Source organism: Teleopsis dalmanni, chromosome 2, assembly GCF_002237135.1.
Source record: "Teleopsis dalmanni isolate 2A chromosome 2, ASM223713v2, whole genome shotgun sequence".
NCBI lineage: Eukaryota > Metazoa > Arthropoda > Insecta > Diptera > Diopsidae > Teleopsis > Teleopsis dalmanni.
In genome coordinates this window covers 222,358,703-222,385,515 of record NC_051847.1, presented here as the reverse complement: position 1 = coordinate 222,385,515, position 26,813 = coordinate 222,358,703, and the positions used below count along the sequence as shown (strand labels likewise).

At 30.0% G+C, this 26,813-nt stretch overlaps 2 protein-coding genes across 2 annotated transcripts in view; one reads left to right on the top strand and one right to left on the bottom strand.

Moving 5' to 3' along the window:
• LOC119685276 (calexcitin-1-like) overlaps positions 1-26,813 on the bottom strand; it is a 107,672-nt gene that overhangs the window by 35,385 nt on the left and 45,474 nt on the right. The gene's annotated exons all lie outside the window — the stretch shown is intronic.
• Positions 1,132-25,992, top strand: LOC119685275 (calexcitin-1-like). Its single transcript, XM_038099515.1, has 6 exons — positions 1,132-1,300; positions 11,440-11,554; positions 13,878-13,930; positions 16,634-16,753; positions 24,990-25,202; positions 25,282-25,992. Exons 2-6 carry the CDS (start codon positions 11,497-11,499, stop codon positions 25,390-25,392), a joined length of 555 nt encoding a protein of 184 aa, XP_037955443.1. The 5' UTR covers positions 1,132-1,300; positions 11,440-11,496; the 3' UTR covers positions 25,393-25,992.

Genomic DNA, 26,813 nt, shown 5'->3' with positions numbered 1-26,813 from the left:
TTCAGTTTTCTTTGTAAATTATGTTGAAGATTTTATAAATTATTTATTTTGATTTTGAATGTTCATTTTGACAATAAAACTGAATTCTTGATATAACTATTGTTTTCAATACACATATGTGTATGCAGTAACATATTTTTTTTTTAATCAGCATCGCAGTAGATATTGCTGAAATTTCCACTAGGAAAAGTCAAATATCAAAATAATATATTTATGAACTCTAGTAAAAAGCAAATTTTTTATCGAATAGTAATGAATTGCAATAACAAAATTTTTTTTTTATTATTTATTATTTTGAATTTTTGACTGATCAAACAGCTGTTTTGAGTATTGCCAAATACGCATCTTCAGAGGTGATTGATATCTTTAAATTTGGTTTTCTAACAAAATATCTGATTTTATTTTATTATGTTTAAAGTGTTTTTACTATTTAAAGATTATTTAAAGTATTCTTGTTCTTAAATTTTATTTTTCATTTTAAATTATAAACTACCAATTTAATTTATATGTTAATATTAAATTATAAGTTTATACTAAATTTTATTTAAAATATTTCCTTTAAATTGTGAAATTTTTCTTAAACCAATAAATCCAAATGCAGTTAGCTCCGAAATGCACGTGGTTACTTTGTCATAATGTACGTTTAAACATAAATAAACACTAAACACAAATATAATCAAAGAAATTAATAGAAGCAGAACATAGTGACTGCATTAATCTACAAATGCAACAACAAACACACATCAACACAACATAAAACGAAACAAAATGATTCGTCTTTTACGTAGCCGACGATGTTCTAAAGCAATGCAGCGCAGCAGCAGACAGATAAAACAGCACAACGCGAAATAGCAAGGCACATAGCGTAGTGTAGAATTGAACAGAGCAAAGGAAAGTAAAATGAAGCAGAATTGAGCAGCGCTGTGAGAAAGGCAGCACAGTAAAGCGTCACTAAATTCTGCGAGCTGCGATTGCGTCTCTGTTATCATGCGCCGCGCCGCATAAAATCATATCGTTTATGTATTGGCCTGTACCGAAATTCTACTAACACAACGATAACGTCGCTTAGCCGTAACACAGACGAGTATAAAAGGGTCTGCAGCACACAAATTAATATCACAAATATTTTAAACGTGCTGCGGCAATACACGTTGATTTGCCTTCACTTGGTCAACATCGTGCAATAGTTTCGACAAAAGGACGTTAAATTCAAAAGTTCTTTCTAATAAAAAATCAAAATAAAAATTAAACTTAAAATAAAATTCACAAGTGAATTTAGACTTTATCGACTAAATTATCGGTGAGTTTTGTAGGTGCTGAACACAAAATAATTTAAAAATAATTATTTTTTTTTTGGCAAAATATAAAACAAAAAGAAATTAACATGAATTTATAAAACTTGCTCCGAAGTAAGGATGTTGCATTGTTATTTGGAACAGTATAAACTCCGTTAAGGATATGAAATTGTCACCGCTGCAATTTTAGTAACTTAAGCAGTGATTTGTGTGAGTTACGAGTCCTATGAACAGTGAGTGTCTTTTGTGCATTCATGCGTTTCCTCCGTGCAAACGCATTAAATTGGAATTAAGTAGAGCAAGTGCATCTGCAAGTGCAAAATCCATTAAAAGTAATTTTGAGTTTACTTTTGAGAAAGTAAGTTATTGTGCATTCCACATTCCAACTAACATAAAGCACTCGTATAAAGAAAATGTGTTTCCACATGAAAATGCGGTTGTAGTAAAATTTCAAATTTTATTACACCTCCTATGAACATAAAAGCCAAAAACATAGGAGCATACGGGCATACGGGCATACCTTGAAAATAGCGAAAGACACAATTAAGCGCATAAACAAATATATAAAATATTCAATAAAAGATACATTTGTATCTACGATTTTTTTTTTTGGTTTTTTATGTGTACAAATGGGTAAAGTGTGTTTTCATTGTAGTTCGCCTGGAGCAAGTGCATCAGGCATTTTACGCTTGAAAAGCTTTTGGAATGTCAAATTGTCTTCACTGAACATTGAAAACTAAAATAGCACCTTGGAGCACTTTTCGCATAAATTAAATTATATCTTTTTTGCGGTTTCTTAAGCGTTCCATTGTTAGTTTAATTGTGCTCAGTTGTTTGTGAGTGATTCTTTGTGAGTGTGTGTGTGTTTGTGTCTCTTACTTTGCAAGTTTATTATCAGTAAAGTTGCTCTTGACGAACAATAAATAAATTTTGTTGAAAATTAAACTTATTTAAACATTTGGAACATTTGTAATTGACAATGAGTCTTAATTTGTTTTGTGAGTTTATCATCGCTGCATATTGCTCTTCTTCTTATTGTAGACTTTTCAATTTAAAATAAACTTCAAATAGTTACTCATACGTCAAGGTGCACAAATGCTGCAGTAAACAATGAAATTAAAATTTTTTCGCAGAAAAGATAAATTTTATATACAGAAATTTAAAATATATATATTTATATTTATTATATTTATTTAACAAATAATCACATAAGAACAAATAATCACATAAGAACATATAATCACATAATATGATATTTAAGCATTTTAACTTACCCGTTCGTTTATTTATTATTATTCTGCACTTATTTTCTTAAGAACTGATCGTTTTAGATATTTTATAGTTCTTATAATATAGCCTGGAATATTATTTTATATATAATGCCTGCTCATAAAGAGTAGATCATTAAATTTTTTTTATTCATTTTTGTGTCTATAATTTGTTACTCAGCTATGTCAATAGAAAGAATAAATCATTATTTCCAAAACTAGTCATATAAATTTTGAATTTGAATGAAATTTTTCTATCGTAAGTAGAAAAGAATAAAATATAAATATTTCATTTAATATATGCTTTCAATTTTGAAAGTATAAGATCTGAACCCACTAGAATCGTCTCTTGGGAATGAATGTATAGAAGATTGCAACCACAACAGCTTTTGAAATCCCATTCCAGTAGTGAAGGGTGGAAAGGAGAGCAGATAGGCTTTGTATTTAGCAAGCTTAATTTATCCAAGCCACAAAAACATAGTCGAAATGATTAAGAGGAAAAGTGCTTAGAGATGAAAGGAGTGGGGTTAACGCAAACTTGCGGGAAGTTTAAGCTGGGAATAAACTCCACCCTCGGGGTCATAGCAACATGGTCATGGTCACATGCCCACATGGTTTGAGGCTAACTCCTCTTTCGATGGTCCAATGAATTCCATCTGGTGGACTTTTTTGCCTTAAAAAAGTAAATTTGAATATAAATCACTTAAAAACTATTTTATAAAAATTTTTTCCACATCTATAGACGAGATATAGATTGATTGATGTTAGTTGCTGTTAAACAATATCTTCTTGCTTAGTGTGGATGTACGTAAATAGTTTAGTTTTACTGATTACTTGATAAGTTTACTTCTGTTATAACGATTTTCTTCAAGTTAAGTATGAAGTTCACTATGTTTTAATACTGCTATTTTGTTGAAAAGAACAAAACAGTAATTTGTTCTTTATGCACTTTTTGACGGTATGGATTAATAAATATCTACATATATCTACCATTCCGATATGTCGTGGATCGCTTAAGATGTACTTCAATACAAAATAAGCTTATAAAAGCCGTTACACTAAATATACAACTAAAAAGACACAACTAAATGTTCTAAATGTTCCAATTAAGCTAACAAGGATCTCTTATCATTTTGTTGTGTTAAATGTAACTAATAAATACACCTTCTATTAATTAATTGACTAAACGCATCAGTGAAAACGTTTAGCGAGTTCCATTCATTCTTTACTTAATACAAAGTTGTACAGAAATTTATTAGGTTGACCCAAGTAAAATAATTTTCTCTGTTTTTAAATTATTCAAAAACTTTATTGCCCCTACAAAATGATAAAAAAGCACTGCAAACTCCCACCACCTACGGCATGAGAGCACAACGTAAAGTTAAAAAAGTTTAAAAAATACGAAATTGTTTTGAAAAGAAAAATTTTAATTATTTTAATCTGCATTACAAATTAAACTTCATTAATAAGAGTCAGATTAATTTTTTCAATTAAAAATCATCCTGTTTTGTTTTGTTTTAATTCTTAAGTCCCCATAAATATTTTAAAAAGTTACCATTTTAATAAATTATTTAAGTTGATTTACATTTCAATAGTGGATAAATATAGAATAAATATTAATTATAATTAATTAAAATAATTAATAATTAATTAATAATTAATTATATGTATATGTCCTATTATAAAATAGATTATAACAATTTTTATTGTCTTTATTTCTATAAATAAACGACGTATCACAGAAGTTTTAGATTTAGGTGAGCTTTAGTCTTACATACTAGGTTTATTGATTTCTCAATAAACGTTTTGCGCTCTAAGCCATCTATGGATTTCTAAACTGATTTTAGAAATCAGTTTAGATATTATGATATATTATTAGTTTATGATATTTTCGTTCAGGCGTATGATAGCGCCTTTATGTCGTGACATTAGAAATCTATTAGATGGGATAACGTATTAGTGGCTATAAAGTTATGATTCGACATAAAACTCTTTCTAAAATGGAGTTAATTTTAGTTTCAGAATTGATACTTTAATAGTCATTGTGGACCAAATGTGTTAAATTAACTACATATACAATTATTCGAATTTATAAATCCTTCTATTATCAAATATGTGAATACCTGAATTGTCTTCATAAAAACTGACTTCATTCTTTTATAAAATAGAGTTTTTCTAATGAAGTTTGGTTTCATCAGATCTATAAGATTATTCTAATACACAGAGTAAATAATACTTTCACAAGTTTAAACACTGTCAGACATTATTAGTTCATTTTTAAAAGAAACATGAAAAAAATTACATGCTTATTACATGTGTATAACTTTTGCGGCCCAGAGCCCAGAGTATAATTGGGCTTCAACATGACTGTAACCTATAAGCAGATAACTTCAATTCATCTTAACAGTTGGAGAGAGATGAGCAGTTATAGACTGGTTAAACTCATAATGCCAAAAGCGATGGTCAGTGAAGCGATAAAAGTGTTTATCTATCCGCGGACCATCCTAAGTTGGCTGCTTGTTATTTTTCTAGTAATTTTAGTTTTAGCTACTGAAAATTTCAAACTGATATGGCAACTGGACATTAAAATATATAAATTTAAAATTGAAAAATATATACCGGTTAGTAGGTGTGGACACAAAGATTACGGATACGTTTATTCAATATTAGGTTAATGTTTCATAGTAAAATGATGATAGTTTCGTAGACACGCAGCTGCCTTAATTTGAAATTGCATTGAATTCGAATGCTGTCATCTTTGATTTTCAAGAGTTCGTAGTTTCAAATATTTCAAATTTAAAGGTTGCAAGCTCTATAAGCTCCTAAGCTATAAGTGCAAGTACCTCGCACAAGTTTCGCCTAAAATAGCTTTCGATATGTACTTTATTTGAAGTGATTATATGGTTTTCAAGTGTAAAAGATGAATGTGGTGCATTAGAGAAAATACCGAGGCACTTGAGTTTTGGGAATTGATCAAAAGTTTGTGAATGGATAATAACATTTTGGCTTTGCGTAGATGTTTTTAATTTTTACAAAATGTTTGGTTTACTCTGGTTAATGATCAGTAGATCTATATTTGTCAGAAGCCTGCTTTTTCTTGAAAATATTTTCTTCAGAACGTATTCATTCCAATAGCGGATGGATATAACGTACTCTAATTCACACTCTTATTGATTTATTATATTATATATTGCAGCATCAGGATGACAGTAGAAAGTTCAATCTTTTGTTATAATCTGAACTTGATGGTAGAAAAGTTTCGGAGCTATCATAATAAACATTGTTTTCATTAATCTAAAGAAGCAAATGTCAATAAACAGATAACATAACTTCAGTGTGAATCATAGATATTCTCATAAATATTACTTGAGGCCAAATCATACATTACAGTACATTTTCTACTTTCAAAAGGCGCATTGGGTATCAATTTTAGTTTCTAGAATCAGAGAATCTCTACTAAAATGTGTTTTATAATAATTAGTATTTTTTTCGTTATTCGTAGATTTGAATTTAATATATTTTATAAAAAAACAAACACGATTTTTTCGGTAGTGCTAAGATTTTGTGTCAAAACTTATTTCATATTTAAAGGAAATTTTTAAATAATAGTTATTGTACGTCATTTGTTGTGAATGTAAAAAGAAGTTAAATTTATGGCAAATTATGTATTTAATAAAAATTTTTATGGTATATTTCGATTAAGCACATCAAAAAATAATCACAGACTGTGCGGCGGTATGAAATCCTATTTGGTATTTTGTTTTCCAATACTTTAAGGTTGGTTTTTATGTGCTGTGAAGCAAATGTCACGTTCGCGATTTGAGCGTAAATTAAAGTACCACTAAAAGCCATAATTGGCCAATAAATTAGTTATTAAACAACATTTTAATATTTATTAGCTAATTAGAGACCTCATGAAGTGTGAAAATAATCGTTAAAAGTAAATAGTACAATTAAAACTTTATTAATATGAAAACTTCATTTTCAACATAAATCTCTATCATAATTAAAGTCAATGAATGTTTTTAATGAAATTTTTAAATAATTTTTCGATACAATTTCAATATAACTTAAACAGGAAGGAAATAAAGACTTTTATTTCTTATAATAACATATCAAAATACTCTTTAAATAAGAATATTTAGATGACTTTTATCTTGATAGAAAAATATTTCAATTATAAGTTAATTATTTGAACGACGACTTTATCATCTAAATCTTAAATTGAATGGGTATTTATTATCCTGCAAACAATATGAGTACAAAATTAAAGATAAAGGATATTTATTTATTTCATCATCTATCCATCTTTTCTTACGAGGCTTAAAGCTTCGAAAACCTAGACAGTGTGATGTTTTAATCTACTAAAATCCCCCCGATGTCTGACACACTGCGCCTGTATATCTATGCTACCAGTCGTATTTGGTGGTTTGTTACTGCCGTCTATATAGTAACGAAAAACAATATTATATATGAGTAACCATAATTAGAAGATGCCCTCTTTCACCCAGAGGACTATCTCTGTTGCCGAGGGTTCACATAAGCGCATCATCGCTGTCATTAGAGTTCTGTTTAAAGTTTCATCATTTTATTTTGCTTTCTTGCCCTTATCAATGTTATTTCGGTTTTTTGAGTCACCAATTGTAGTCCTGCCTTTTGAAGTCCTGCCTTTTGAAGTCGTCATAGCAACCTTGCTGCTGCGTCGTTCACCTTCTAAGTGGTTAAGTCTTTTGGTTACCATCACACGTGCAATGTCATCAGCATATCTAACAATTGCCGCAATTGTCAAAGTTTCATTTTAACGAGTTCATAGTACATGACATTCTACAGTGTAGATCTCAGACCTGATCTTTGTGGAACCCTTTAGTTACCTCATATTCCATCCCTTTCTTTTTTGCGTCACACTGCAGAGTCCGATCGTTGAATTAACTGAGAATAATGCGTAACAAATAGTCGGGTGCATTCAGAGTGTTGATCTAAATTGTTGTCTTAGACCAATTAGCTGAGTTGAAAGCGTTTGTTGTGTCCAGCATTTGAGAACCTTCTCCATTGTGCCCAGCATACATAGCGGCTTATATGCTGATTGTTGGTTAGCTAGTTTTCCTGACAATTCCGATCGTTGCAAATTCCATCGCGTAGGAAAAAAATATAAATAAATAATATATATAAAAATACTTTTATGTGAGGACTTTAATGTCTGCAAATGTCACTGATAATATGTTTGTATTTAGATTCGCATTATAATGCTGTTCGGCTAATTATTCCTGTGCGGTTAAAAATGCCAGCTCAATTTCTTTAGAAGAATTGGTTATGTGGTTATGTAGGTTATGGTTATGTAAAGACATCGATTCTTTTACTTTCTGCATGACGGATTTGTATGCTAAACCTATCTATCTGACCACCTTTTTATATATCAATCCGTTTATATAAATATCAAACTGTTCACTTTTCTGTCTATTTAGGTGGATATTATTAATCCATTATTTTTCATTTAATTGATGCAGTGCTAGATTTACATAGTTTAGATATATAATTTAATTCAACAAAAACGTATTAAGAGTTCGAAACTGGTATGAAATATTAAAAATTCATTTCATTGTTTATAATAAACTAATTAAAAGAGATCTGCTATATTAAAAATTTAATGCTATTATAACGAAAAATCAATTAAACCACAAAATTGACTGCATTTATGCTTAATTTAATGACTTCATGTATGCGAAACATTTTAAAATCACTTATTTTTCGAAAATTTACTGGCATTTTATTCATCTGTGTACTGAAACGTTCGCAAAATTATAAAATTGCATCAAAATTATTAAATAATTCATACATTTATTTTGCATTGCACAAATCCTAGTATAATTGAAAAAGCCGAGTACAAAAAAAGATTAAAATATTCACCAAATTTTTATGTGTTTTCTCGGCATATGAACGGCACACCTACAAGGCAACTGCAACTGTGTCCTTTGTGGAGCACAGCATCCAATGCCTTGAATGCAGAATATAAATGATGCATATAAATGTCTGCATTTTATTGGTAATTTCACTATAAACATTTATGTTTGTTTAATAATATTTTTGCAATTGTAATGGTTTTGTGGCATTAAAAAATCCTAATAAAAGTTCTATAGCATATTAAATGAATATGCAACGTAATGTGTTACATTGATGTTGACGATAATGATAGTGTGTATACAGGCTATATAATATGGCATAAATATTTTCTTTTTTACTGTAAAAAATCTTTAATAATTAATTAAGGTTTAAGTGTAGCAGCTTACTTGGTCAAATGATAGGTAAACCGTTAAACATGGCGTATAAATGACGATTATTAATAAAATTAGAAATTGATACACAGAAGATGTTTACAAATATTATAGAATGCTTCCACCTTAACTAAAAATAATTAAAAAAATTACATAAACAAATCTACATATATATGAAAGTCAATTTCTGTTTGCTTGTCCTATTATTAGTTTATTTAAGCTCTTTATGGCATAAACTTGTTCAAAATTTTTTCCTAGTTATGCACAGAGTGGTAAAGATAAACTTTTGCCCTCAATTTTATACTCGTCGAAATTAGATATGAGAATGAAATTAGATTCACTGTAGCATTATCCACAATTGCATCAATATTTTGGTTTAAGTTTGACGAATAGCACATTCCGATTTCATTAAAATTGGTTTAAATAAATGTACCATAGCACATAACAATGTAATAGAAACATTTTATTGCATTTACGAGATTGAATTAGAAACAAAGGATAAATGGAAGTTGCTTTTTTACAGATGAAAGGAGATTTGCATTAAACTACACCGATTATTCCAGCATTAGCATAAAACTCTCCTTAGAAAATTTGTGGAGAAATGTGTGTTGATAAGACCCAATCATTACGTTGGATACGACTTTAAACTTTCAAACGGTACGTTTAAAAAGTGTTTATATACGACAGATATTAAACGTGAAATATTAAAAAGATACATATATCATATTTCTAATAAGTATTTGATGAGTAGTGACGAGTCCATCTTCCAATGAAGATGTGCTGTTAGCCCAGAAGTAAATCGAGAAATTAAAAGGTTCTTGCAAACGACAAATAAAGAATAGAAAAATATGTCAAATTATATATTTCGTTAGTAATGATGATACAAGTTCATCAAAGTTGTGGACTTCTATCTTATTATAAAAATATGAAATTTTTGGAAGCCTACAAATTCCAAGCAGACTATTAGTTTACACTTCTATCCAACATGCTAGCTACCTCAATACTCAATACTCATGGTTGTAACTAATTCTGCATTCTGTAAAATATATAAAGGAATCTATATCGATGAAACATAATCATTTCTAGAGAACACAACAGGGATTGACAGAAAAGAGGGTACATAACTGCTTTAATATTTGTGCAAATTGTAAATAATTTTTATATTATTTGATCATAATACTTACAGACATCGTGGTGCTAGTCAAATATTTACAACATTTAAGATAGAATCAAAGAAAAACAATTTTAGTTGTAATTTCCTTGAAAAATTAATAAAAATTTCATTCACATCAAATACTGCTAAAGAGTCTAGAACAATTTTGTAGACAATTTGCTTTTGAAGTGCATTAAAAGGATAAAAAATGCATAAAGGATCCAAGACAAAGTAACGACAGCAAAAATAAAATATGTTCAAGAAAGGAAATTCTTGCTGTTTTACGGAAAATGTAAACATTTAATAGTAAAATACACTGCTAATATATACACAGTAAAAAAATCTGGTTGAAGAAAGCAATATGGAATTTTCAGACATTATAAGCTATAGAGCAAGGTAACATGCTTGCATGTCGTAAAGCCTCAAGACGAGATACGTTGCTGCTATTGTAGTCACAACAGCGGCAACTATTAAACTCGCACTGCTACTGCAGCTGTCGAGGTTGCTACCGTTGCTACTGTTGCTACTGCCGTTGTTGTTTTTGCTGCTGCTGCAATGTTGCTTTAGTAAGAAATTCGCAGCAGATATAACATAGACTGTTGCATCCTTCATTTACGAATAAACCTTTAAGCAAACCAGGTGCTTTCTTTAAAATTTTATGTGTTTTTGTTTTTGTTAATAAAAAAATTCACAAAGAAGAGAAACAAAAGCAGAAAGCAAAAATAAATAAAAATAAAAAAATTGTGTATGAAAGGAAATAGTATTGTGAGCGTGTGAATAAATGAAGGTAAAATAAGCTCATGCACACACGCACAAACGTATATTTCAGTGCACACATTTGCACATGAAATATAAAAGTAAAAAGCTTTTGGGTCCTTTAGCTTCATACATTCTTTCCTTTCCTATTTTCTGATTTCACAATGCATTAGAAAAATTTTTTTTTACTCTTGTGATTGCTTTCATATTTCGTCTCGTAATGTCAAGTTAAATAGGAAATAACTTAGGAATGCATGCATAAATGCCGCTGCGGCAGCGGCAGGGCAGCGCAGCGACTGCACGGCGACAATCTATGCCTTTTGCTGCACTACTTACTTACTTGCTTACTAACTGGCTGCAGGCACTGAAACATCCTTGCTGGCTTTCATTGCTTTGATGTTGCTGCTAGCATGTGAAGCTCTCGTAGTTAAATCGTGCGAAGGTACTTAGTCTGAAACGTGACTTTGGTTTAATGTTTGCCTCCAAAATTTCTAAAAAAATTATGGCATAGAAAACTTAAACTGCTGAAATGCAAAAATGCAATTTATCAATTTAAAAATTGGAAAATTTGAAAATTTTTCGAATATGGAAACTCAATACTGCAAGTTATTGCTCACAAGTGAAAAATCCTTGCCAATAAAAAAATTCCCAATAAAAAAAACTAATACAGAAATTTAACGAAATTTATTTTTTTGCAGGCGAAAACTTCAAATCTTCTTGCACGTATCTTTTCTTCGAATAATAAGGAAGATAGAATGTCGATCTCAGATTTCCGCAAGAAGAAACTTTTGTTCCTGTTCAATGTATTTTTTGGTGAGTATAACGAGTTAAATTGAATAATGCGAAAGGAATACTTGATTCTGAATTTGATTTAGAGCTGCCAAATATCAAATTGTGCTTTAATGAGAATGTGTCTATTTATAGAAACGACTGTTTTTAATATATATAGTTTAAATCAATTACGAGAAAACAAATCTTACTGATCCAATTCAGTTCCAAAATACTATAAGTGGATTATTTATTTTGTTTTGCTTCGATTATATTGTAAACAAAATAAAAATGAATAATTGGAATTACACAATTACGCATTGTGCTATAGGGATTGAATTCATTTGAACGGATGTTTTCTTGTGACTACCAGTTAATGTTTACAACTAGAATAGTCTTTTATACATATTTTACTCGGTTTTAATATAATTTCATATTGAGAACTGATTTAACTGCTTTCACCTTTTTTCAAGTTAACGTCATATAAACTGTTACTGAGTTCTTTTTCTCTCTAAAATTTTTAATAAAAGATAAAATAAAAGAAAATCCATAATTCTTATTGAGATACTCCGTAGAGATATCGGTCTAAGATATAGGTTTACTTACAGGCCATTGCAAACTAGGAAACCATGTTAGAAGATTAAATCTTCTCTTTAATTAAACCTGTCGTAGTTGTGGGGAAGACGATGAGAGTGCCTCTCATCTACTATGTTTTTACCCAGCTCGAGCTCGAAAGCGACTCAACACTTTAGGAGCCCCCTTACTTGAGGATCTTGATCACTTACAAGACCTGACACTAAATAGCATTTTACGTTTCGCCAAATGTTCCAGGTGGTTTTAACTGAGTATTTTTCTACATGTACGATAGCACAATGGGCTAATAGGCGTAATTGGATCCACTGCGAATCGCCGGTATAACCTAACCTAACTTTTTTCAAAGGGTGTTATGTAGGTAGGTAGGTTGAAGTTGCGGCCTTGTTGGAGTCGTAATCTAACTTTCAAAGGCTGTTAGGTAGTTTGGAGTTGTGGCCTTGTTTCCATAAATCCTTGAGTTGTGGCCTTGTTTAAGCTCAAATAATGGCTCATTATGGTACCACATTATGGTATTTACATAGATTGAAACATCAGTATACAATTCTCTGACACATGAGGTGGAGCACGGTCTCCTCCTCATCCTTAGAACCACAGCCACGAGAAAATTCATTGTAGGGTAGGCACAGTCACATAGCATTCTTTCCTATTTCGCAGTAGCCCGTCAGCACAGATACCGTGGTGCTGATCAGGTTTCGCCTTAGTTGAAGTAGCTGACTAGTACGTTTCTTGAAGGCTGTTAATTTTGTTTCAATAAAACTAAGGGTATTTTCCTTAATATCGTTTTAACCTTAAAACTGAATTTTGTATGGAAAAAATACGAGTAACTTAATTTCGCTGAAACGAAGATGAAATTCAGATTTTCATGAAAATAAGGTGTGTCTAAACATAGTAATACTTTACTACAAGTAAAGCTTATGCTTTATAAAAAAATGTTGAATTTTAATTTGAGACATGCCCCAATTTAGTGTTATGTATTTGCTTTTTTTTAAAGTTTGTTTTGCTTTTGATAGACCATCGTAACCACACTGTATCTACAATGCCGTTTGATGATCCTATCTCTATTTTAAACATAGTTAAAAATAAACGATTTTTCAAATTAAACTTAATCGAATTGATATATCAGTAAATGGTTAAATATAGTTAGTTCAGAGTTTGTAAATTAAATTTCAAAATTCGTTTTATTCATAATAAGTTTAATATTTATTGCAACTTTATGTGTGCACTTTACACACACAAAAAAAAATTTAAAACCATTTGGTTGAACATCAATCATTTGTAGTAATGACCACATCATATTTTTTCCACAAATTCCATTTTTTGTTTTGTTTTGTGATAATCACGCATAGAAACAATCTGTCATATTGGCAACTCTGAAATAAAATTCATAACAACTTCCTGTTAAAAGCGGAAGTGCTCACAGCTGTGCACTAAATTCAGTTAAAATGTTCATAACTTAAAAAAAATTCTAACAAAATACAAAAATTCAAAAATATATAAATAATGTGGCAACAAAAAAAAAATGAAATTAAATGAAATTTTACCAACTTCTGCTGATTTTGTTAAATTTACTTACATTTTCCATGTTTTCCGTTGTTAAATAAACGAAATCCGAATGGAAAATGTGCGGCATCGCAACAATTGCAACAAATTTTTGGGTATTTTTCGTTGACATTTCATTTGAATTTTGATGGTTCAACAAATTTATAATAAAAACAACAAACAACAATTAAAACTACAACAATGACAATAACAACAACAACAATCAAAAAAACAGATGTGAATCAAAGCGGCGAAATTGATGTGAAGGATTTTGAATTGGCCATTGAGGTAAATAAACAAATAAGAAAAAAAATTAAAATATTTTAAAATCATAATTATACTAATACTTTTTTTAATTGAATAATAAAATTATTAAAACCTTATTTCATATAATATATTAACATAAATTATATATTATATAAAATATAATAATATACATTATTTCATTTATTTATTTTATTTTTTATATCAATTTATTTGTTTTTATTTCTATTTATTTATATGTATAAAACAATTGTTGAAAATAATTTATAATATTTTTCCTAAAACATAATAATAATTTACATTATATCCTTTTGTATTACCTTAAATATTTTGCGGGCTAAATTAAAATATGTTATACTAAATCAATGACTATAACACAATTTAATATAAATTATTTTTTTAACGGAACTGTAAATTACAAGTAAATTTTTAAATTCTTTAATAAGCATTTATATTATTATGTTTTTAATAATATAATTTTGAGCAAGTGAAATTGTTTGTGAACTTTCATAACAAATTTAACAGGAAAATGCGTCAAGTACTGACTCTGAGTTTCAAATTTGACAGGGCACGAGTTCAACCACTGGTACTTGTAGTCTTAAAAAAATTATTTACAATTAATTAAATATAAGAATTAATTCCAAGACTACTGATGATGGGAATTTGGCAATATCTGAAACGGCTATATGATCAGTCATTTCATACTTTTGATACTTATCGAAACGTCTCTAAAAAAGTTTTTTCAAAAACTTTTCAACATAAATTATTTAATTTTAATCTATTATTGCCAATTACTCAAATATCTAGGAGAAAACCAGGATTCAGATATTCACACAGTTTCAGTAACAGTTACGCAGACAAAGTCTGTCTTTCCAGTTGCCCTTTTGTTACCACATACCCGGTAACTATGGGTAATTTTCATTGTTAAACTTTAATTTTGTTAAGATTAAAATTTAGGATGTCTGCAGGACTTATAATATCTTGCACTTTTCAAAAGAATGTCTCAATATTGCCATGGCAAGATATTGTCAGCTGTTGCTTTTTTCCGCCTCTTTGCTGCTTATTCATTTCTGGTTTAAGAAGATACCGAATTTTTTGATATGACAGCATAAATCACAGCACAAGATTTCTGTATGGAGTCAAACTATAAGTACTTGGATTCCAGTCATACTTCTTAAATGTATAGAATGGTGCTTAATGGATTTACTTCTATTATAGATATGCCTTAATTCGAGTATATTCAATATCCCAGTGGAGTTAGTTCTGTTTAGTAGGATTTTATTTCTTTATAAATTATAGAGATATACTTGTTAGCTTGAGTTTTTAGCACCCCAAATTAGCTTTTCAACAACGGGTCCAGCTTTTCTTCATTTCAAGTTGATAAATTAGTTTACATTGTGACCGAAAAGTTTCCGGAAATTTTAAATAAAACGCAAAATTCTTAATCTTCATCAATATTTATTTTATCTCCTTCAAAATATGCTCCATTAGAAGCGATACACAAATGCCAACGTTTCTTCCAATCATCCAAACATTTTTTATAGGCGCTTTCCGGTATGGCTTTGAGTTCCCTCTGCGAATTCTGTTTTACGTCTTCTATGGATTCAAAACGCGTTCCTCTGAGTGGTAATTTGAGGTTGGGAAACAGGAAAAAGTCACACGGTGCAAGATCAGGTGAATACGGTGGCTGTTCGATGGTATTTATTGAATGTTTGGCCTTAAAATCGTTGATAATGTTGAACAAATTGAGGTGAATCGGAACAAGCCGGGCGTTGACACGTCGCATACACAAATTGTCCACCAAAATCAAACGAGCCATCTCACGACCGATGCCTAGCTCTCGTGCTATCTCTCTAACACTCACATGAGGATTTTTGAACACGATTTCCTTTGCCTTTTCAATGTTTTCGTCGGTGGTAGAGGTCGAAGGTCGTCCAGAACGCGGCATGTCTTCGACGGTCGTACGACAGTCCTGAAAGGCTTTGTACCACTCATAAACTTGAGTTTTCGATAAAACTGATTCCCCATAAGCCTTTTGTAGCATTCGCAACGATTCTGCACACGAAATTTCGTTCGAAAAACAAAATTTGATGCAAACTCTTTGTTCAATATTTTTTTCCATTGTTTTTTTCGCAACGCACTACTGAGGTGAACTGGTTTCAACAGCTGCCGTAAACGAACTGTCTGACAGATCGCGCTCATTTTGGCATAAGTAATTAAGGACAGTGCTGCCAAACTACATAAACTTAAAATATCGAAAAATATACAGCGCGCGAATTTTAAATGAGAATTTCCGAAAACTTTTCGGTCACAATGTATTATAAAATAATAATACAAATTACTGTGATAAATTTTAGTTTTTAACAATTTGAATTTAAATACAATTTTATGCTAACGTTATATTTTTATATTTTCAAAGCATTTTTTTATATATATCATTAATTTTTTTGTATATATTCTGTTTTATATTGCAATTTTTATTTAATTTTTTTAGTAGTTTTTTTTTCTTTTGCTTCTGTAAATCTATTCTTTCAATTGTTCTAATTTCCATTTTAATTTTTTGCAATTTCCATAACAATTTTTTCTATTGTGCACTTACTTCAATGCTTGGACTACTTTGGTCGTAATGCCGCTAATGCTTGACCATAAAATTTCCAAACTGCTTCCAAACAAATGCTCCAAAACAATAAAAATAATTGCAACCAAAATGCTTTTTAATGTATGCAGCGCGTTTGTCAACTACGTGGTTGGGTAAAGGACACACCAAAAAATAAGGAAACTCATGCTGTCATGCTAGAAATTTGGGAAGGGCTGCGCTCCAAAGCCGATAAAGACAATGATGGTCAGGTAAGTGCATAAAAAAATTAGTGCATTTCAAAAAAAATATTAATCTGTCAAAATATACTAATTCCATTCTGTGGCTGCAATATCAGTAAGTCAGCTTATTTTCTGTCTTCTGCTGTAATTTATGTTTCCTCGGTTAGAAATCGCTTAAGCTTGATTTACACCAGTTACAGGGACACTGCTTCCTCTAGTCGATATGCTATTAAATCAACAACGAAATGGTCAGTTGAGTTGCTGCAAATATTTGCATAGGCATGGGGACTTGTCACTTTCTCGCTGCTGTAACAATTTTATATCTTAACTTCGTTGACGAATTGTTTGAGGTTGACAAGGAAGAACACAGCCAAAACGACGATAAAAAAATCTCAAAAATAAATATAAAGTTCACACCCAAGTGCATCCTAATATTACACCAAGCAGTACCCTGGCACAGTCAAGCACGAGTGTCATGCACACATACCAACTACTGCCTTAGTACCGGCTCAGCGAGAGCCTGCAGTAAAAGAGGAATTAATTCATTTTCACTTTTTAATGTCACTTCAGGATTAAGTTGTCCTTTACACTGCTCTTTGTATAGCGCTAATATTTTCAAGTCCTTTTTGTTTTGTTTTGTTGTTTCTTGTTTTTTGTGAGTTTTCACTGTGCTTTTTATTTTTGCTCAGTGGGAGAAAGTGCAGCACAGCGTAAACTGCACATTGTAAATTGTATGGTAATCCATTCAAGCATGGCGCATAATTTCTGGGTGTTTGCAAATGTGCATTTGAACAAACAGACAAGTGAGCAATTGCCTGCCCGAAAGTTGACAATTGCACCAAACGGAAATGCAGTGAAACTTCGTTGGTGTGAACTTCTCATTCATTTGCCCGGAAATCGCTGCGAATGAATCATTGTTTACACAGATGCAATAACGAACCTAAAATTTGTAAAACAGGATGAGAGTCTCAAAAATATATGTTGTAGGTCAGGATCATCATGAAAAAGTGAATTTCTATAATAAACTTAAAAGGTAACCCCTACAATTTTTGTATTTGGAAAAGTATTACTGATATACGAAATACTATAGTATGCAGATATAGATAAATATTATTTAAGTCATTATTATTTAGAACAATATTTTAACTTACTGAAGCCAAAAGTTTTCGATTTGGCGATTTCAAGTCAAACTTGTTGCATTTAAGAGATTCATAGCTACCAGACAAGCTATGAAAGTGAATAAAATTTTGATTGGAAATATACTTTTAAATGATTCGGGATGAGATTTTTGGATGCCATGCATACTTGAATGAGATTTACAAATTTCATCATTTTTACTCTAGAGGTTTCCGGTAATAGAGATTAGGCTGCCAAGTAAAATACTAATATTTATTATTTGAATACTATGATCTTTTACATCTTCATGCTGTATGAATATGCCATGTAGTTATTACAGATTAAAATATTAACAAAAATAATGGCTGATCTATTGTGGTGCATTATTTAATTATTACCATGAAATTATTTTTACTTGTTACTCAGTCCGCTGTATTCTACGTTTTCATGTCTTTCAACTCAAAACATAAGGACTTTCCTTTTTAGTAAAGTGAATAGTAGCTTGCATTGGAGAAATATATTTTAATACTAGAATATAAACTAGTGACTATGAATTTGGTAGCCGCATAGCACAATATAGAGGTGTATTGTGGAGTAGATTTATGTGAGAGTAGAACAGAGTTTAATTGTATCTAAAGAGTTTAGTATTATGAATTCTCTCGCACGGATGGTGTTTTATACGTAATATTCTAATGAATAATTGGAGTTAAAATCACCTTAATATAAGCTAAGTAAGATATAAGGGACACGATCCCAGTCTCTAGTTCTCTGGTAGGCCATTTATAATTTTTTTAGCACAATTCGATTAATTTTCCTCATTGAATTACTACTACACTGCACTAGATTTGTAAAAACTATATAGTTGTTAAAATTTTATTGCAATTATTTTGTTTTTACAAATTAAAGTGAATTAATGGCATTTAAAAAGTCTACTTAGGTTAAAAGAAATGTGTTTTTACAGAAATCGATACAAAATTTATGTTCTCTGCTTGGTGAAATGTGAGTCATTGTTTAAAGCACTTCTACTCAGTAGAGATTACTTGGATAATCCACTGTAGTACGTGTTTGATTGAATTATGATAATGATTTATTCAGGCAAGCATAACATTTATAAAAAATTATTAAATTAATGATGTTAAAACACATAAGAGGAGGTCACTGGGTAGAGAACTACTCTCCCGTTCAGACATTAGCAGGCCCATATCGGATGAAAGTTTGACTTTCATTCGGAAGGCGGAATGTCTTCTGTTCGGTTGGGGACTGTTGCAGCATAAAAGATCAACCATGGTCACAGTGCTCCGCTCTGTTGGGAGCTGGTACCCTGTTTATTTCTATTTCTATATTTAACACATATATTTCATATTGAAAATGGTACCTGATTGTAAAAAAATGTAAACGAAATACTTTTAGCCATTAGATATCTGTAAATAGGTTACAATGTCATGTGAATTGTGTACTAATCACCGAGCGTTGCCTGTACTGTAAACAATTTAGAGTTTTCACATTCAAAACAAAGTGAAAAACATAAAAATTCAATAAAATTTAGTGAACATTGACAATTTATTTCCATTTATTCTATTCTTTTTAAAAAAAAATGTCAACATTTTTTACGGTTTATGTTTTCCAATTAAAAATTTTGTGTGTGTTACATGGCGTATACGTGACGTGTTTTATTTTCAAATATTTTTCTCTTACAAATAACAGTGCATAACTATCAAATTCAATTGATAAACTGAATATTTAATTATATTGAACATATTCATTAACTGAAATGGTGATATGTATCAATAGTAGGGAGTAAAAGGGAATAAAATCAATTCGTCACATTACCGTTTTCGTGACATAAGTTAATATGTAAAAAAAAACTCTAAAAAATATTTGCAAATTCTTTAATATTACAGATTGTGAGGATTTTAAATAAATTTTAGCAAAAATAAAATAGTTTTAGAATAATTAAAGTATTGGATATTGGGTTGAGATAAATGTATGCATAAATAAAGTTTTCTGATATTAGTATTACTTAAAAAGTTTGAATGTTGTTAACTAAAGATAAAATCAAATTTTCAAGATCAGATAAACTTTTCTTTAAATATTTAATAATAATTAAAGGGCTTTGTAGAAAACTGATTACAATTTTTTAAATTATTTTAAGAAATATATTTCTATGAGATCAATATTTTTTGAAATAATTTAAAAAGCTCTTCAAGGTACTAATGACTATAAACTAACATATAGTCGAAATAATAGACAATAAAATAAATTTTTTTAAATTATTTAAAATATTTAAAACTTTTTATATATTATTCATTATATAAACAAGACTGGCTTTTACTATTATTTAAATATTATTTAGTAATATTATTTTTAGATTGATTATTTTTTATTTAAACAGTAGACTTAAGTATAAAACTTGAATGTTTGCACCAAATCGATTAGTGATTTCTTATTTTATTAATTTCAATTTTAATATAAAACACGTTATCTGAAACTCAAAAAGTATTAAATATTTTTTTTAAATTAATTTTCATTGCACCCACAATTTTACTTTATCCCATAAGAAAGTATAAAAAAGTTCTTATAGTTGAGTCTAATAATAATATAATAATCAACAGTAACTTTTATTAAATTAAGTCAATTATTAAGAATGACCCTACAACACGCAAATATAATTATCGCTTCGTTTCAATGGAGCAGAATTAAAAAATTAGTATGAACTTAGCATCTCATTTCATTCAGGCAAGTAATTAAATGCATATACTTAGCTTAAATACACATATTTATGCTAAGAAAAACCAAAGTGCCAGCTAACAGAACTAAAAAAATGGAGGAAAATAAAATATTGTGCCATAAAATAAATGCCCAAAGTGCCAGTTAACATTACCAGAAAAATAAAAAATTTTAAATATAAGAAAATAATAATACAATTTGTTTTTATAAATTAATTAGTTTTCATTTACTAACATGAAAACAGTTTATCAAACCTACAATAGAAAAATATCATTCAATTTAAACAGGTTTTTAATAGAATTATTAAATCTATTAAAAGATGCAAAAGTATATTTAAAGATTTTGTACTTTCTAAAAGATTATCTGCTGACATAATGTTTCATAAATGAAAAGTATGTCTTGTAAATTTTTTCATGCACACATTTTTCACTGTTAGAAATAAAAGCAAATATATATACATATAGTTTGAAAAATTTAACTTATTTAAAAAAATTAGTCTACGAATAATTTAATATTTTTTGTGAAAATGAACTAAAATTAATGAAAGATCTTATAGGTTCAATAAAGTATAACCTTTTTTATTCAACAAATTGTAAAATAAATATTTTAATAGATAACCTGACTTATTAAAAATTTTTTTTATTGCGCTTATTATATACACAGATCCTATCGCACTTTATTGAATTCGTCAATGACTTTTGCATTTTATGTTTAAAAATATCGCATTTTCAACCTTCGTTCCATAAATATTTATGTTTTTAAAATCTCTTATGAGACTTTTACAGTGGATAGATAAGCATAAATTCATGAATTTTATGAATACTATATACCTATCAGCATATTTCACTTCTTTTTCATTCATTTTTACATTTTCGGTTTATAAATTAAATTAAGATGATTGTTCGCGTGCTTACATGAGCAGATCCACTGAAGCTGCATCTGTAATTTATTTCACTTAAGTCGGCAATTGTGTACGGAATCAGTTTATTCATTACATTGCGACTCATCTCATTTCACATTTCGTGACACAACAATGCACCCAACAACAACAACGTAGATACTCAGATACACAGATACAAATAGAGATACAGACACACAGCAGCACAATAACACAAGCAATTATAGCAACAATAAAAAATCGACAAATTAAAATCTCAACATGTACAAAAGTATTTATTATGAATTTTTTGCTTGGCCCATTTTAATTTTAATTTTTGTACCACCCAAACCATTAAGGAATTATGTTGATTCATGTTGTGGCATGTTTAACATAAGCAACACATACCGAGCTAACGAAAAGGACGCGTGAGCCAACAGTGAGCAAATAGTAAATAGCAAATGTATATGTTTTTGCATAAAGGACACACGTACACACATACACACATACACATATCGAAGTGCATGCCACAATGGCAACCGCATTAACAACAGCGAGACCAGCACGCTCTGGACGACCAACAAGACCAAAAAGACCAACAGTAGCAGCATCAACACTCAACACAAGCATAACACACAGGCTACGTGTAGTGGTAGTATAATATCAACAACAACAACACAATGACACCTACTCGTACCTTTGGCAAAAGGCCAGAAAAGTGTCAAAAGGCATGTTTGGTAAAATTTTTCAATGTGCTGCTTCTTCATCGCTATCATTTTTGTGCTGCGTTGTTGTTTTTGTAAACAAGGCACACTTCTTAACACTGCAATGCATATTTGTGCTGCTGCTGCTTTGCGTAGTGGTTCACCCGCTGTTTGCTATTACATAGCAAAAAACTTGTACACACACGCACACATTGGATAATTGTTTTTGTTCTTAAGCTAAGCTTTTCTCAAATGTGTATATATATGTGTGTGTGTATAAAACAATTGTTTTCTGGCATTTCGTTTCGCATTTGACTTGTGAAATATAGCTTTTTTTTACCTTCAACTTCGAATAGATCTGGACCTAGGTCTGTACTTGTGCATGTGCCCATTGCAGATTGCGAAAGTGATTTTATTTTTTGCAAATGATCTTTTTACGCGTAACGCTCATGGCGTATAAATTTATTTTAAACAAATTTTTTTCTTCTTGTTTGTTTACTTCCGCATACATTCAAGTGGGTCAATTTTTACAGTGTACAACACAGCTGCTTTATATGGTTTTCATATGTTTTGCAGTGTTTTTGTTTTTTAGTTGAAGTGGCCATCGAGTTTCAAAACTTTTAGTTTCATAATTTAAAATTTGGCAGCGGTATAAAGTTGGTTTTGCTACTGTAAATAATACTGGTTAATCCAATACAATCTGCGCTGTCCACTAGTTTGGTGAAATATCGAAGTGTAGTCTACCATAAGTGTATTAAGGCAAGCTTGTTCAGTTCTATAAGGTCAAAATAATAAAGTTTTTGAATAAACTTGCTGCTGGTTACTGAGGCTACTGCGGTTCCTAGTATTTAGTTGTCACTATCTCCCGACCTATTATTGTTATCATTGGCTTTAATTTCTTAGAAAAATATTTTCTCCCAACATAATTATTAATCCTAAACTTATTTATAGTATGTCCTTTGATACTATGTCACGACATGTCACCAGTTCTCACTTCATTTGACACTAGTCTTCATCCTATGCTTATAAGTCGCCCATTGGTGTGTTGCATCGGTTAATACTAGTCAAGATATTTCTTCGCAATGTCGTATTTCTGCTACAGATAGAGCCAATAATCGTTTATAAAGGAGATGGTGGTCCGTGATGGTAGTTGATTGGTAAACAGTCAATATATTTCTTTGTAACGTCGTATTTCTGCTACAGATAGGGTCAATATTTTCGTTTATAAAGGAGATGGTGGTCCGTGATGGTAGTTGATTGGTTAGTTGGTTACAGTGGCAGCAGATATCGTTCCGCCGATCACAAATCGCTTAGATTTTTCGCCGATTTTCGACCACATACCTTTCAAAAAATATTAAGTTGAAAAAGACAAAAACGAAGTGGCGGACATTTTAATCAAGGGCCACTTAAGCTCATTTTTTTTAATGAGCCAGCTTTACACAGTTGTCTTTCGCATATATTTATGGGAGACGGTCATTAATACATGTGTCTACTTTTTATCATAATATAATACCTTGATAAACACTTAGGAAGAATGTCCTTGATACATCCATAGATGACATTCAGTTATCTTTCATAATGTTAGGTTAGATTTAAAAAGCAGCCTTGTACATCAAAGTCCACCTGAGCTCATATAATGACCCATTTTAATGTCAGGGTTTCAATTTCAAAATTCTACTGATACCACCAAGACTTCATCATTCATTTATGTCAGAAACTAACACTGGTTTTATTTTTAGAAACTGAAGCTGAAAAATTATAATTTTTATGGTGTGTTTCAACACATATTGATGGCACATCTTTAACTACTTTATATTATCTGCTGAAGTATACTTTTTTGCCATTTTTTATTCTGGTTATATCTAGTTTTTTTTTCGAATTTCAAAACTAGTATAAAAGCGCTACGTGTAAAATCAGGTGACAAAAGGTTAGTTACGTATAATAAAAAGAAACAATAGAAGCACTAGTTGTAAGTAAGAGAAAGTAAAAAAAAATTTTGACGTTGATCAGCTTTTTCTATTTCTCTGTTACCTCCAGGTAGGGAGGTAGGGTACCTCCAAAATATTGTGTGAATAAATTTATGGATGCCCGAAATCATCGTGTGTAAATAAGTGTTTTGACCCGAATGCCTTGAATTGCTTACTGGCTCACAAAGTCTTCAATGGGTATTTATCGTGTACTGAAGGGAAGCATCTTTTTATTATTATTTTCGTGATTGTTTTTTTGTAGGGACATAATTATTTTATTAGCCCACATCAACAACATCGACACAGTTAACTCCTGCTGCGCTTATTTGAGAAAGTTTGGGCGTTTTTTCTGCATAAATTGGCTGAGAATTCACCTTACCGGCCACATTACACGCTGACCCTCTTGTACTTGGGTTTGGTCCTTGCCTTGCTTGTCCTGACGCTCGATTTTATTGTTTAGCTGGTAAAAATATTGGCTGCCAAATCGTGCCAACAAAATTTTCATAATTTATATCTTTAGTTACCACAGTTTGACCAGGCAAAATGGAAAAATGGAAAAATTGTATGTACAAAATTTTAATGTTCTTTAATGGTTCGAAATAAAGCCCTGAACTTTCACTTCGGGTTCATAAATTATGAAGCCTCCAAACTGAACGTTTAATAGACCAATTGCGGTGTTCTCATAAATTCTGCTAATAGTTTTTGTGGTGGGGATAATAAAAGTTTTGAGGAGTGAAAATTATGCCGAAGTATTTACAGAGAATTTATAGCCGCAAATTGTTTTCAGACATTTAGGGTAGGACCTTTAAAAGTCGCTTCAAGCTATCATTTGGTAAATTATTGAAATACTAATTGGATACTCCATTGCTTAACAGGTTTCAGTCGATGAATGGTGTAATATGTGGGATGCTTATGCGAAGGATCCTAGTACTGTGCTGGAATGGCAGACCAAATACATGAATTTCATGTTTGATCTGGAAGATGCATCCACTGATGGCAGCATTGATGCACAAGAATTTGCTTTAGTCTGTTCCAGTTATGGTTTGGAGAAGAAAGAATGTGAAGAGGCATTCAATAAAATGTCACAAGTATGTAATTTTCTTAGATCTATCTAATTTTTGAAACTCACCATTCGTTCTAAACAAACATTTTTATTTTTTTTAAAAGGGAAAAGCCGAAGTTACTCGTGAACAATTTGCTGCACTCTGGAAGGAATATTTTTCATCAGAGGATGTCAATGCTCCAGGAAACTTTATTTTTGGCAAAACCTCATTTTAACGATCTTAACTTTTTGTTATAATTTATTTTTTCGACTAAATTTGACTAAAAAAAATTTCTTAAGGAATGAAATTCAGGAAAAGCAAAGCGCCAAAGTCCTTTAGATTACACAGCATTACTCGGCAATGTGTTTTAATGAAATTAATTCAATTAATTTTTGATATAAAGAATCAAATTAAAATAGATTAGTTAATATAAATTTATTTAAATTTTAATAAAATTTTCTCAATTAAATTTGTCTATAAAACGAATCTTTCAAGTACACTGAGAAAAATATGCAATACTAAAACAAAAGAAATGTATTTTTTGTAGTTACTCCGTCGATGAATTTTAGAATATCAATTATTAATATTAAAAGTATTTAAAAATGATATAAATAAAATACTTATAATTTTCTTGATGTTAAAAATTAAAATCAAAATTGGATATTCCTCGGATATACCAGAAAAAACTTTATCTCTAAAATAGCAAAAACAAAGTGTAATGTGTATTTATTAAATGTTAAAAATAAAATAATATATAGAAATGTTTTAAATCGATTATAATGTTTGTGTGTAGATAAAATATAAATTTTAATTAAATTACCAAAAAAAAAAAAAATTAGATTTGTTTTAATTTGTCTAAACTGAAACTTAACTTCAGAAGAGAGTGACGTTATAATTATAATTATAGTATATAAAAATAATTATATTATAAAAATGAATTTGCATGACTTGTATAATCTCTATCTGTGTTGGGACTTATGGAAATAGGTGTTGAAGAGATTAGTATAAGAGTATTACAAAGAAAATCTATTTTGAGGTTATGTGTTAAAATAGATCAAATCAATATTATATATATTATATGTCCATATAATATATATAAATGATTCAATGAAGATTAGGTTTGTTTTAGAGTTAATCGTTTTTTATTCTGTATAGTACACTATTCTATTCTTACTATATTCTTATTCTTTTTTTATTTTTATTCTACTCTTATTCTTACTATAGTAAGAATATAGTAGTAAGAAAATAGATCTAATTAGGTCGCAGTGCTGCCTGGTCTTTGATGATAATAATAGTAAGCAAAACATAAATAAATTCAAGTCCATAATAGATTATTCGTGCCTAGAGTCTATTTACCATTTTTATTTCATATCTGTAGTACTTAGATACATATAAACAACGAATTTAACGAGAAGAAAATAGCTGTTTTGGAACATATTTTATAGCACCCAAGCATTTCTATGGGGTATAACTCCCTAAATTGCACCAGCATTTAGAAATATCGCTACATAAACTTTAATAAATGGATTGGAATATCTTAATTATTATTCTTATTATAGTCGTTGGTGGAGAGCATCGACAGCCATAGTGTGTGAGTTGAACCCACTAAAACCACTTTTTAGGAATGACTTGAAAAAACCCTAGACATCGGATCTG

Coding starts and splice junctions, on each gene's coding strand:
- LOC119685275 (XM_038099515.1), top strand. CDS start 11,497: ATGTCGATCTCAGATTTCCGCAAGAAGAAACTTTTGTTCCTGTTCAAT. Junction 11,555..13,877: donor CCTGTTCAATGTATTTTTTG/GTGAGTATAACG, acceptor TCAAAAAAACAG/ATGTGAATCAAAGCGGCGAA. Junction 13,931..16,633: donor ATTTTGAATTGGCCATTGAG/GTAAATAAACAA, acceptor TAATGTATGCAG/CGCGTTTGTCAACTACGTGG.